Source organism: Zalophus californianus, chromosome 9, assembly GCF_009762305.2.
Source record: "Zalophus californianus isolate mZalCal1 chromosome 9, mZalCal1.pri.v2, whole genome shotgun sequence".
NCBI classification, from domain to species: domain Eukaryota; kingdom Metazoa; phylum Chordata; class Mammalia; order Carnivora; family Otariidae; genus Zalophus; species Zalophus californianus.
The window spans coordinates 121,512,543-121,526,309 of NC_045603.1; the positions used below are offsets into that span (position 1 = coordinate 121,512,543).

The 13,767-nt window shown below is 34.7% G+C and overlaps 1 protein-coding gene across 1 annotated transcript in view; it reads right to left on the reverse strand.

Moving 5' to 3' along the window:
* The window catches only part of PLXDC2 (plexin domain containing 2), a 469,728-nt gene that overhangs the window by 149,179 nt on the left and 306,782 nt on the right, over positions 1 to 13,767 (reverse strand). Inside the window, exon 6 of the mRNA XM_027592981.2 lies at positions 1,385 to 1,503. Within this exon, the coding sequence (XP_027448782.1) occupies positions 1,385 to 1,503 (119 nt within the window). The remainder of the gene's footprint in view (positions 1 to 1,384; positions 1,504 to 13,767) is intronic.

A 13,767-nucleotide genomic window follows, 5' to 3' on the forward strand; every position in this document is an offset into this window, starting at 1 on the left:
TACAGTTAGTGAGATTTAAGACCCCAGACTTACTGACCCTACATCTTTCCAGAAACCTTACCACTGCTGGTTAAAATAGTTGAAAATTAACACTCTATAATGATATTCTGCAGTGTCAGGATTATACTAGATTATTATGAAGACTAAAAATGAATGAGTGCCTTTCAGATATATTCTCCCAGCTTGCAAGTACGGTGATACAAGAATATGATGGGCTATGATATCAAAACCTAGCTGTGGTTAAAGAAGCACGAAGCAGACCAGATTCTATATTATATTTTATTTATATCATTGTTCCAAGTGAATGATTAATTCCACATGGAAGAATTCTTCAAAGGAGTGGAAATATTTAAAATTATAAGATTTCTAAAAGCTGACCTAGTTAATTGAAATAAAACTATCACTCACTTTATAGAAAAGTTGTATCTCAGAAGACTTGACCAAAGTGAATCATTTTTAAATTGTCAACAACCTTTTAATAGTCAAAGATTCATTTGCTAACAAAAAATAACCCTTCAAATGAGATACTGAGCCGGTATTATTATAAATACCCATTAACCCCTGGGTTAATAATGCCCATCATCAATTCACATTGTCAAAATTTCTCTCATGCCTAGTGACTGCCTAAAATATCACATTTACTGTTCCTGGAATTTTATTCTTATATTTGTTTCCTTCCCAAAAAGTTTAGGTTGTCTAATAGACTGTGATTATATTGTCAACAGAGTTTTTAAACTAAACATGCTATTATTCTAATTTAGACATTCTGTAAATTTAGGGCTATAATTTAGTAAATTTCCATTCTTTACTTTGTGAATTTGGTAAGATGAAACAAACTATAAGTTTAAATTCCATTATTCTTTTTGTCACTTAGAACTCTAACTAATTTTGCCTATCAGGTTGAAATACACACTGGCCAAAGAGATTCTGGGTCCTGATATGCTCTTGGTATTGGGTCACTGAGCCACACAAGTTTTCATGTATACTCATACTTTTGGAATTAGAATCAAAATATGTCACAGAAATTGACAAGGCAAAAAGAAATAAAAAATAAATATAATCAGATGTAGGAGAGTAGTCCTTCCAAGTTGGAAGTGTTTCTTCTTAGAGATATTTCATTATAATACCATCAGGATATAATTGTTCAATAATTCTATGAAATTCATCAATCATAATGCCAATGATATCAGAATAAAAAACAAAATCCAAAGAATTGACAATCAGTGCTATCTAGTACATTAAAAAAAAAATTTGTATGAAGCAAAAGAAACCAAGACATTAGAAAGTGATTTGAGGTTCATGACCATAAAATGTCCGTTTCTTGACACTTGGAGAAAAAGAGGTCAAGATCAAGGGGAAAGGACATCATCAATACATTACTTACTTCTTTGTATCCAAAGATGATGCGTCCATCCATGAGGAGGGTTGCCTGGAATGTGAAGCTTCCCAGGTTGTAATTATCCTGGAGATGCACGTGGTCCCACTGGACAACAAGTGCTGTGCCTATAAACCCCATTGAAACAGAAGAAATGCATTGATAAATATACATCAATCAATTCTGGTGAGAAACTTCACCGAACCACAGATATAGTCTTAAAATCTAGTAGTTGTGCCTCTTGAACTTTATATGGTTAATTGGAATTCTGTTAATGAAATAGTATTTGGGATATTTTTAAACAATTGAGTATTCTCTAAATATTTAGTAAAATCTAATCTCATACTGAAGTTAATATTGATCCCAGTATGAGGGAATTTTGCCTTAGGAAGTCCATTAATGTTTATGGGTCCTGCCTGCTTAAATTTCTATGAACCACTTTTAAAATGTAGCCCAAGTGGATTGAATGAAGTTCAGATACATTTGACAAATGCTGAGAAAGAAAGGAACACATTCAGGAAAGCTAGCATCACTTATAAAAGACCTGAAAATGTCTCTTCGATACTTAGAATTAGCTGAAAAAAATTCCTTCAGCACTAATGGGAATTTTCTTCTCTGGTTCACAATGCCTGCATTTCTGTCTTTGTTGTATTGCTTCAAGGAGACTGCAAGGCAGCTTAAAGGGCCCCAAGCAAAGATTTCTGAAGCCCCCTTGAAGTACACAGGGATGAATGAATCTCCAGTGCTATGTATCATATTCTGATGAGTCAGTCTGCCAGAATTAACTATAAAACTATTAACATGAAATGTGAACTGAAATAGTTTAATGGCCACTGATGAGAAGTCATAGTTTTGTTTTAAATGACATTGTTTATTTTCTATTTTTTTCTAAAAAAATGAGCGGCTAAGACTTTTGCTTAGCTCTAAGTATTGGATTTTTTGGTTGGTTAAAAAAATCATGTTTACATTCTGTGAAAAATGTTTTATAGAAGTGAGAAATGTTTTACAGAAAGTGAAATTCACAGAAATAAAAAAGATAAACTTATCTCCCAGGTCAGTAAACATCTGATTAAAAAGGAAAAACAAAAACAAAAAAACCCCAAGATTGTATGACAGAGATTTTGTGGGTTAGTGAAGATGTGGAGTTGCTGGGAGAGTAGTGTGCCCAGGGAGGGCATGCAAGCTCCACACGTCTCCCCATGTCTCGCCCTATGCACTACTTCCATCTGACTGCTCACGAGTTAATCCCTCTACCTGACTGATGTAAAACAGAATACTGTCTTCACTGTGTTTTTGAATTCAACATAATGCTGAGAGCTTTTGACCAAGAGGGTGACATGGGAGGCTTCTGAATTTCCCTCCTCCCATGGACACACCCAATGTACACACAGAGCTACATACAGAGCAATTTCCTCTGAGAGAAATCTAAAAACTAGCCAAGTAACTGCTAGAATTTGGACAACTGAGAAAATTCCCACATTGAAACTGCATGCATCTAGCTGCTGTGATCCTCTCTGGAACCCAAAAGAGCCAGCGGGCACTTCCCCCACGTTCTTCCTTTTGCTCACTCTGACAATAAAAACAGGTCACTGACATCCTTCTGGAAAGGAGCTTGCACATGTCTGGCACCCAGCTTTTGTTGCTGCCACCTGAGAGACAGGTCCCCAGATCATCTGGTTCTGATAGACAACTGGATTTGCATTTACAAGTCCCACAGGACTGTAGCAGACAAAGAAGCAACAGGTATACCCATGAGTACTTGCCATGGCTAGGCCCCCAGGGCTCAGCAGAGAGGCAGCAGGCAAAAATGCCCATCTTTCCCTGGAAAGGGTGTGACTATGTACTTTATAAAATGTAGCATGAGGGTCTGGCTTCTAATTAGTCCATTTAGCTGCTGACTCTTATCCTCCCCAGGACCCAAAAGAGCCAATGAGCACTTCCTCCACCAGCTCTCTCTGGCTAACTTCAACAATAAAACCAAGTTGCCAGTATCTACCTTGAAAGAGCTTGTCCACACATCTAGTGTCCTCACTTTTATAGCTCTATCCGAGGTTTAGGCAGCCAAATCACCTTGCTATAGCAAGATGATAGCCAATGAGGCTTGTATTCACAAATCCTAGATGATTATAGCAAATAAACAGTTTCTAAATGGGCAAAGGAGCACCCCCTTACAGCTAGTAGAGAGACCAGGCAAAAATGCCTATCTCCCAGTTTCTCTCCAGAAGGAGTTTAACTGCATACTTTCTTAGCTGCTGCCTGAGGGTCTGGCTCCAGATCAACCCCACATATAGGTGTTGACTATGCTCATTCCCTTTGAAACACTGATGGGTCTGGGCATACTCTCAACTACTGGGAACCACTAAGAACAAAAACAGTGTCAGGTATAATCATAGAGATTTAAGAGACAACCAGGAGCCCGGGCTAGGCTTATTGATGCAGTTTGTGTCCTACATAAGCCACTCTGAAAAGACTGGATGAGGTGGCTATTTTATCTAATGTGCAGAAACTAAGAGAGTCAAGAAAAATGAAACAAAAAACAAAAAACAAAAAACAAAAACAAAAACAGGGAAATACATTCCAAACAAAAGAACAAGATAAATCTCCAGAAACCAATCTTAATGAAACACCAGTAAGTTAATTTACCTAAACGAGCTCAAAACAGCAGGCATAGAAATGCTCATTGAAGTTACAAGAGTAATACATGAACAAAGTGAGAATTTCAACAGATATAGAAAGCATAAAAAGTACTAAATATAAATCAGAGAGATGAAGAATACAATACTGACCTGAAAATTTTAATAGAATGATTCAACAACAGACTAGATCAAGTAGAAGAAAGGAACAATGTACTTGAAGACAGTGCAGTGGAATTCACCAGTAAAAAAACAAAAAGAAAAAAGAGTGAAGATAGCTTACAGAACATATGGGACACCATCAAGTGGACTGATGTTCCTATTATGGGAATCTCAGAAAAAGAAGAGAGAAAGAAAGGGGATGAAAGCTTGTTCAAAGAAATAATGGCTGAAAACTTCCCTACCCTGTAGAAATAAATAGACATCCAGATCCAGGAAGCCCCAAAATAACAAATAAGATGAATCAAAGGAGACTATCATTTAGACACACTGTAATTAAATTATCAGAAGTTGAAAACAAACAATCTTAAAAGCAGCAAGAGAAAAGCAACTTACTACTTATAAAAGACCTTCCAGAAAACAATGAGAAGATTTTTCAACAGAATTCATTGCAGAGTGAATAGGATGAGATATTCAAGGTGCTAATAGAAAGGAAAAAAACTGCCAACTAAGAGTACTCTACCAAAAAAAGTTGTCCTTCAGAATTGGCAGAGAAATGGAGTCTTCCAAACAAGCAAAAACTGAAGGAGTTCATCACCACTAGACCAGCTTTATAAGAAATGTTAAAGGGAGTTCTTTAAGCTGAAATGAAAGGATACAAATAAGTAATAGGAATTATATGAAAATATAAAACTCACTGGGGTAAAGGTAAATATATAGTTAATTCAGAATACTCTAATATTGTAACCGTAATGGGTAAATCACTTATAACTTATGTATAAAGGTTAAAAGACAAAAGCATAAAAAATAACTATAGTAACTTGTTAATGGGTACACAATAGAAAAAGTTGTAAACTGGGGACATCAAAAACATAAAATGTGGGGCACCTGGGTGGCTCAGTTGGTTAAGCGACTGCCTTCGGCTCAGGTCATGATCCTGGAGTCCCGGGATCGAGTCCCACATCGGGCTCCCTGCTCAGCAGGAAGTCTGCTTCTCCCTCTGACCCTTTCCCCTCTCATGCTCTCTCTCTATCTCATTCTCTCTCTCAAATAAATAAATAAAATCTTTAAAAAAAAAACAAAAACATAAAATGTGGTGGAGGGTATAAAATATAGAGCTATTGTATGAGTTTGAGTTAGTCATTATTGGCTTAAAATAGATGGTATAAATATAAGATGTTTTATATAAGCCTCATGGTAACCACAAAACAAAAGCCTATGGTAGAAACACAGAAGATGGAGTAGAAGGAATCTTAAGCATAGAGCTACAGAAAATGATCAAATCACAGAGGAAAAGAGCAAGAGAGGAAGAAAGGAAAAAAGGAAGTACAAAAGAGCCAGGAGACTACTACCAAAATGACAATGGTAAATACATACCTATCAATGGTTACTTTAATTGTAGGTGGACTTAAATTCCCCAATCAAAAGTCATAGAGTGAAAAAAAAAAGAGTGGCTGAAGAGATAAAAAAGAATAAAAAGACTATTATATATGCTGCGTATAGGAGACATACTTTAGTTTCAAGGACACAGGTAGATTGAAAGTGTAATCATGGAAGACAATATTCCATGCAAATGGAAACCAAAAGAAAGCAGGGATAGATAGAATTATATTAGATATTATAGACTTTAAGCCAAAACCTGTAACAAAAGGCAAAGGCGATCGTTACATAATGATAAATGGGTCAATTCATCAAGAGGATATAACAATTGTAAAAATTTATGCACCCACATAAAAGCAGCTAAATATATAAAGCAAATATTAACAGATCTGAAGGCAGAAATAAACAGCAAAGCAGTAACAGTAGGGAACTTCATATCCCACTTTCAACAATGGACAGATCATCCAGTCAGAAAATCAATAAGGAAACATTGGACTTAAACTATGTGTTAGACTAGATAGACCTAACAGAAATATGCAGAATATGTCATCAGACAGTAGCAGAATATACATTCTACTCAAGTGCACATGGAAAATTCTCCAGGACAGATCATGTGTTTGGCCACAGGACAAGTCTTAACAAATTTATGAAGACTGAAATTATATCATGTACGCTTTTTGACCAAAATGGTATGAGACTAGAAATTACAAGCAGAAGGAAAACTAGAAAATTCACAAATATGTGGAGGCTAACAAACATCTTCCTGAATAACCAATGAGTCAAAGAAGAAATCAAAAGGAAATTCTAAAAATATCTTGAGACAAATAAAAATGGAAACACAACATATCAAAACTTATGGGATGCAGCAAAAGCAGTTCTAAGAGGAAAATGGATAGCCATAAATGCTTTCATTAAGAAAAAAGAAAGATCTCAAAAAACAACCTAACTTTATACCTTAGGACAGAATAAACCAAGCCCAAAGTTAGCAGAAGGAAATAATGAAGATCACAGCAGTAATAAATGAAATGGAGACTCAAAAGAAAATAGGAATGCTCAATGAAATAAATAACTGTTTTTTTAAGATAAAAAAATTGACAAAATTTTAGCTAAAGAAAAAAAGAGAAAAGACTCAAATAAAATCAGAAATGAAAGTGGAGGCTTGACTACTGATAACACAGAAGTACTAAGGATTATAAGAAACTAGTGTGAACAATTATATGCCAACACACTGGGCAACTTAGAAGAAATATATAAATTCCTAGAAACATACCACTAATCAAGACTGAATCATGAAGGAATAGAAAATCTGAACGGACCAATTACTAGAGATTGAATCAGTAATTAGAAAAAAGGAGATTGAATCAGTAATTGGAAAAAAAGGAAAGTCCAGGATCAGATGGCTTCACTGGGGAGTTCTAGCAAACATTTTAAAAAAGAATTAGTAGCAATCCTTATTAGAAGAAAAAACACTTCCAAGTTTATTTCACAGGACCAGCAGGGTATCAGGGTATCAGGGCATTACAAGAAAAGAAAGGTACAGAACAATATCCCTGATGAAAACAGATCCAAAAACCCTCAACAAAATATTAGCAAACCAATTCAACAGTACATTAAAAGGTTCATACACCATGATCAAGCTGGATTTATTCCTGGGATGCAAGGATAATTCAATGTACACATATCAAGCAATGTGAGAAACACAGTAATAAAATGAAGGATAAAAATTATATAATTATCCAAATAGATGCAAAAAAATTGACAAAATTCAATATCATTTCATGATAAAAATGCTTAACAAATTATTGATAGAATGTATCTTAACAAAGTCCATAAATGACAAGCCTGTAGCTAACATCATTCTTAAGAGTGAAAAGTAGAAAGCTTTTCTTCTAAGATCAGGAAAAAGACAAGGATGCCCACTCTCACTATTTTTATCCAACATTGTACTAGAAGCGCAAGGGAAATTAGTTAAGAAAAAAAATAAAAGAAATCCAAATTGGGAAAAGCGAAGTAAAATTGTCTCTGTTTGAAGATGACATGATATTATAAAATAGAAAACCCTAAAGACTCCACCAAAAAATCTGTTAGAAATAATAAACAAATTCAGTAAACTTGCAAGACACAAAATCAATATACAGAAAGCAGTTGATTTTCTACAGACTAACAAAGAACTATCAGTAAGAGAATTTAAGAAAAGAATGTTGCATCTCAGAGTCCACAGTCTGAGGGTTCTAGAGGGGAGGGAGGTGAGGGGATGGGTTAGCCTGGTGTTGGGTACTAAAGAGGGCACGTACTGAATGGAGCACTGGGTGTTATACGCAAACAATGAATTATGGAACACTACATCAAAAACTAATGATGTAATGTATGGTGATTAACATAACATAATAAAATAAAAAAATTAAACAAAAAATGCAAATAAAGTAAACGCTGTTAAAAGAAGAAAAAAAGAAAAGAATGTTGCTTATAACGGCTTCAAAGACAATAAAATACCAGGAATACATTTAAACAGGAAGATGAGAGATCTGTATGTTGAAAACTATAAGATATTGATGATAGAAATTAAGGAGACACAAATAATGTAAAAATATTCCATATTCATGGACTGGAAGAATTAATATTGTTAAAATGTCATACCACCCAAAGCAATCTACAGATTCAATGCAATCCTTTCAAAAATTCGAGTGACATTTTTTACAGATATAAAACAGAATCCTAAAATTTGTATTGAGGCACAAAAGACTCCAAATAGCTAAGCAATTTTGAAGAAGAAAAGCAAAATTGGTAGCATCACACTTTCTGATTTCAAAGTATTTCAAAGCTTTAGTAATCAAAACAGTATCGTACTGGCATAACAACAGACACCTAGATTAATGGAACATAACAGAGAGCCCAGAAATAAACCTGTTCTTATGTGGTCAAATAATTTTCAATAAAGAAGCCAAGAATACACAATGGGGAAAGGACAGTCTCTTCAATAAATTGTGCTGGGAAAAGTGGAGAACCACATGCAAAAAAGTGAAACTGAACCCCTAAATCACTGTACACAAAAATCAACTCACAATGGATTAAAGGCTTGACTATAAGACCTGCAACCACAAAAGTCCTAGAAGAAAACACAGAGGGTAAGCTCCTCGATATGTCTCAGTAATGATGTTTTTGGATTTCACACCAAAAGGAAAGGCAGCAAGAACAAAAACAACAAGGTGGACTATGTCAAAAAAAAAAATCTTCTGCACAGCAAAGTAAACCAAGAAAATGAAAAGGCAGCCTATGGAATGGGGAAAAAATATTTGTAGACCACATATCCCATAGCATGTTAATATCCAAAATATGCAAGGACCTGATATAACTAAATAGCAAACAAACAAAAAATGGGCAAAGGACCTAAAGAGCCACTTTTCTAAAGATGATGTACACATGGCTAACAGGTATATGAAAAGGTGCTCAACAATATCAGTCTTGAGGGAAATACAAATAAAAAACACAAGGAGATATCACCTCACACCTGTTATGATGTCTATTATCAAAAAGAGAAGAGATAACAAATGCTGGAGAGGATGTGGAGAAGAAAACCATGCAGTCCGTTGGAAGTGTAAACTGTCACAGTCACTATGGAAAAGAGTATGGAGTTTCCTCAAGAAACTAAAAACAGAACTACAGTATGATTTAGTAGTCCCACTACAGGGTATATTCCAAAGAAAACAAAATCATTTCTCAAAGAGATCTCTGTACTTTCTTGTTCATTGCAGCATTATCCGTATTAGCCAAATATGGAAACAACTTAGGTGTTCATCTGCAGATGAATGGATAAAGAACACACACACTGGAATATTATTCAGCCTGCAAAAAGAGTGAAATTGTGCCTCTGTGACCACATAAATGAATTGGAGGGTATTATGCTAAGTGGCAGGGGGTGGGAGGGATGGGGCGGCTGGATGATAGACATTGGGGAGGGTATGTGTATGGTGAGCGCTGTGAATTGTGTAAGACTGTTGGATCACAGATCTGTACCTCTGAAACAAATAATACATTGTATGTTAAAAAAAATAGTAGGAAGGGAAAAATGAAGCAGGGGACATCGGAGGGGGAGACGAACCATGAGAGACTATGGAGTCTGAGAAACAAACTGAGGGTTATGCGGGGGGCAGGGGGATGGGTCAGCCTGGTGATGGGTATTAAAGAGGGCACGTTCTGCGTGAAGCACAGGGTGTTATACACAAACACTGAATCATGGAACGCTACATCAAAAACTAATGATCTAATGTATGGTGATTAACAGAACATAATAATAATAATAATAATAAAGAAAGAAGCAAAACAGAGAAAAGGAAAAACTGCATAGTATCACTTACATGTGGGACCTAAAAACAAAACACAAAACAGTTGAACTCATAGAAACAGATTTTAGAGTATTGGTTGCCAGGAGCTAGGGGATGAAGAAAATAGGAAGAGATTGGTAAAAGCACACAAACTTTCATTTGCACTTCAAATAAGGTCTGAGGATGTGATATATAACATGGTGACTATAGCTTCTAATACTATATTGTCTAACTGAAATTTTCTGGGAGTAAAACAACTGTTCTTAACCAGAAAAAAAAAGGTAAATATGTGAAATGATGAATGTGTTAATTAACTTCGTGTTGGGGATCCTGTTTCAATGTATACCTATATCAAATTATCACCTTGTACGTTTTAATATAGGGATGTATTTGTTTCTTTGCAGTAAAAATTTAGATATCAAAAAAAATTTTTTGAATCTTTTCTTGGTGCTTTTAATCATAGGGAACACCTAACACATACCCTTGCAACAAGTGAAAACCCAAGTCTCTCCTTTTTATGGGCATCTATGTATTTATACCAGCATTTTTGAAATATTAGAAAGGCAAGACGATTATAATAGGCAGGAAACTTCCCATAAGCATAGAAGTACAGGGGTTTCTGATCAGGAAATGCCTCTGAACAGCATTCTCTTTTTCCTTCATGCATGTCTGCAACTCTCAAGCTCTAGCCTCTTCTTTATTCGCTAATTTCTGAGGCACTTTGATGGTACAGAGAAACATGAAATTAGAGGGCAGAAGACCTAGCCTCTGTTCTGTCTCTACTGCTGTTTGCATGGCCTTGGACACAACCTTCATGAACCTGTTTGTTCTCCTACAACATGGTGGAGGAGGGCAGAATAATTCCTGCTTTCTAGGGATTTCTGCATGAAATACAAGAAAATATAGTTACCTCAAATTCTTTGCAAAAGAAAGGTCTATAGAATTGAGTAATTAAATATTTTTCATGCAAATTCTGAGGAAGATAGTCTTAATATATTATCATCAGCAGGCTTTTTAAAATAACAGTAAGTTTGCAACTAAGTTTTATGTTTAGTAGTACCATCATGGCTCTCCCAACATTTGTTAATTTAAATGGTTCTACATACATACTGAGTGGCTCATTCATAACTGAAAGATTATTTAAGTATAAATGTTATTAAATTTAAAGCTACATATCTCTATACTGTTTTGTCAAATAACCAGTGTTTCAAGTTTCATCTTATATTAAAAGTTACTGAAATCTAAAACTTTATGATCTACAGGATGGTAGGAGTGGCATTTGGAGATAAATCTTATATTTCTCTATGTAGCCCCTAATTCACCTCTGTTCTCTAGGTAGTGTCTAATATAGGAAGCAACAGGGTAAGTAAACCAGGAAGGCACTTTCTTTGGACAATTAATGATGTTAAGGGTATATTCTGCCAAAAGAAAACCATGAGTCAAAGAATGGAATTTACATTTCTAAAGAGCTGCTTTAGCATGTTCCATCTGCTGGCTTAGGGGCTGACAATCCTACACTTTTTCTTTCACTGTCAGCACAAAAATCTAGTGACAGTGCTCCTTATCTCAAAGATGAAGTTGTTATTTAAGCTCATCTATCAGACCACATGACTTGCTACACCATCCTATGTGCTTATTGGAACTGAGCAGTTGGAATTGAGCATCCCTGCAGTGTTTATTGAACCCTAATCAAGTTATCTCATCAGTAATGGATGCCAGTTTTTCATTTCCAAAATAAAAACAGGCAAGTAGGATGAACTCGTGCCACTTCATTCACCGTCAACTCCCAATTTTCTGATTCTCTGCCCAGTCAGACTTCTGATCATTAGTAAGAATTATACTTGTTAATTTGCAATTCTAAACCATCAAATTATTTTTCTATAAAGTGTTTTATAACTTTTCTAGTTTTCGTATATTACTATTCTGTGGCTCACATAGATTTCAGTCATCATCTGTGCTACCTATGACATATGGAAGCATCATCTCATTTTTAAAATCTAGTGTTTTAATGTTTACAGAAATATATCAGAAGAAATTTTCTGAACTGCTGCTGGTCTCTTTTAGAGAAATTTTGTTTTCCTAAAATGTTGTTTCCCATCCTTAAGCATTCTTTCAGTGATCTTAACTAATCAAAATTGGAACTATTTCAGTAAGTTGCTACTGTATAAAAGGACTTTTTGAGTACCTTTACAATATTCAAAAGTGTTTCATTCACTTAATAAAACACAAACAATAAATTACAGTTTTCATTGTCATATTGTGGGAACTCAATACTCCCACTGGTCATTACACAGAAGATATTTCAATAAAGTAAAATGCATTAACCCTTGAGTATTTTTATAATTCTCAGAATTAATAAATATCCTACATATTTAATTTTTTAAAATTTGTTCCTTCACTGAATAATTATGGGAGCCCTACTTGTATTGACTTCCTGTGTCAGGTAGTGAAGATAAAATGATTTATTATAGTCACAGTCCTTGGTTTCAGAGAATTTAGTGTCCAGCTGGAGTGGCATACATTAATTTTTAAAAATCACTCAAACAAAAGTAAAATTCAAATATTAAGAGCTACCTAGGAAGGTTGTATACAAGAAAGTATATGGAGGGATAGACGAGAGACTTACTTATTATGCCTTATGATTTTGATGCTAATATTATGAAAACTCTATCATTAGAATCCTGTGCCCATGAGTGAATGTCTCCAACATTGCCAATAAGTGACAGAGCTTAGAAAAGAATCAACTTCCATCAAATCATTTCCTATTTACTAAGGTGATTCTGTCAGAAAGCTCATGGAATAAGCTTCAGATAAGTTTCTGGCTGTAGTTCTGCCCCAAGTACCCTTACAATCTATTCATACATCCTTTGCATTAGCACCTTATTAATTTTTTTTTTTAAAGGGAGGATAGAGTATAATAGTTCTTACAATAACAGGAGAAGGTAATTATTATGGCTAACATTTGGAGTTACCTAATACTGGAACAGACTTTAGTGTTATTCAAGTTGGGAAATGTGTTTCTCAGAGTGTATACCTAACTATGTTTAGTTTCCTTTTTCATTTGCTATTTTGACCTGTAAAATGGCTTCATCACACTGGTCAGAAGATTACTTTTAGCAAAATGATCACATTTCCCCAACACTACTGTCACTATTAAGTCTATACTACCCACTAGTAAATTTCCTCCTCTGTCTTTAAGATAAGCGTAGAAATAACTCACACCAGATAGTTCCATTATTTTAAAAGATGGAATCGTCATTTGGGCAAATAAATAAATACTATTTTTGTATTATAGAGTACAGAAATTTCTATCTTTATTTTTCCAAAACAAACTATTCTTTTCCTACTTTCCCTACCAAAGTTACAGCCTTCCAACAGACATGAAAATGCACATATGTCTTCAGAACCTTAATTTTTTTACTTAGATTTGAATAGCATTTAGTGATATAGTCCAGGTTTTCTCTATTTTATATGTCCCCAAAAGAAAGGGTAGGGATAGATTGTTGTCAGTGTACTTGATAAACTTTGGTAGCCTCTATTTCCTATTTTAAAGTCAGGGGAACTTGATTTTCATAAGTGCATTTTAACTGTCCACTACCTTATTTTTTAAAAGGGGTGTTCATCTTATGGTATATGTGGTTCATAAGTTTTGGAAATTTAATATCAATATATTATGCCATTTGCCTCTATTTGAAGATAACAAATTATCCTTATTTAATTTTTTTAATAGTAAGGACTTACTGCAAATAGCATCAAATAAATTTATCTGCTTTGTTTGAGATGTCATTTATAGCAACTCATTTATTATAATGCCTAATAGGTGTTAATAAACATTTGTTGAATGAACAAATGAGTGAATGAATAAATGACTTTTGACCATACAGTTCCATCCACATAT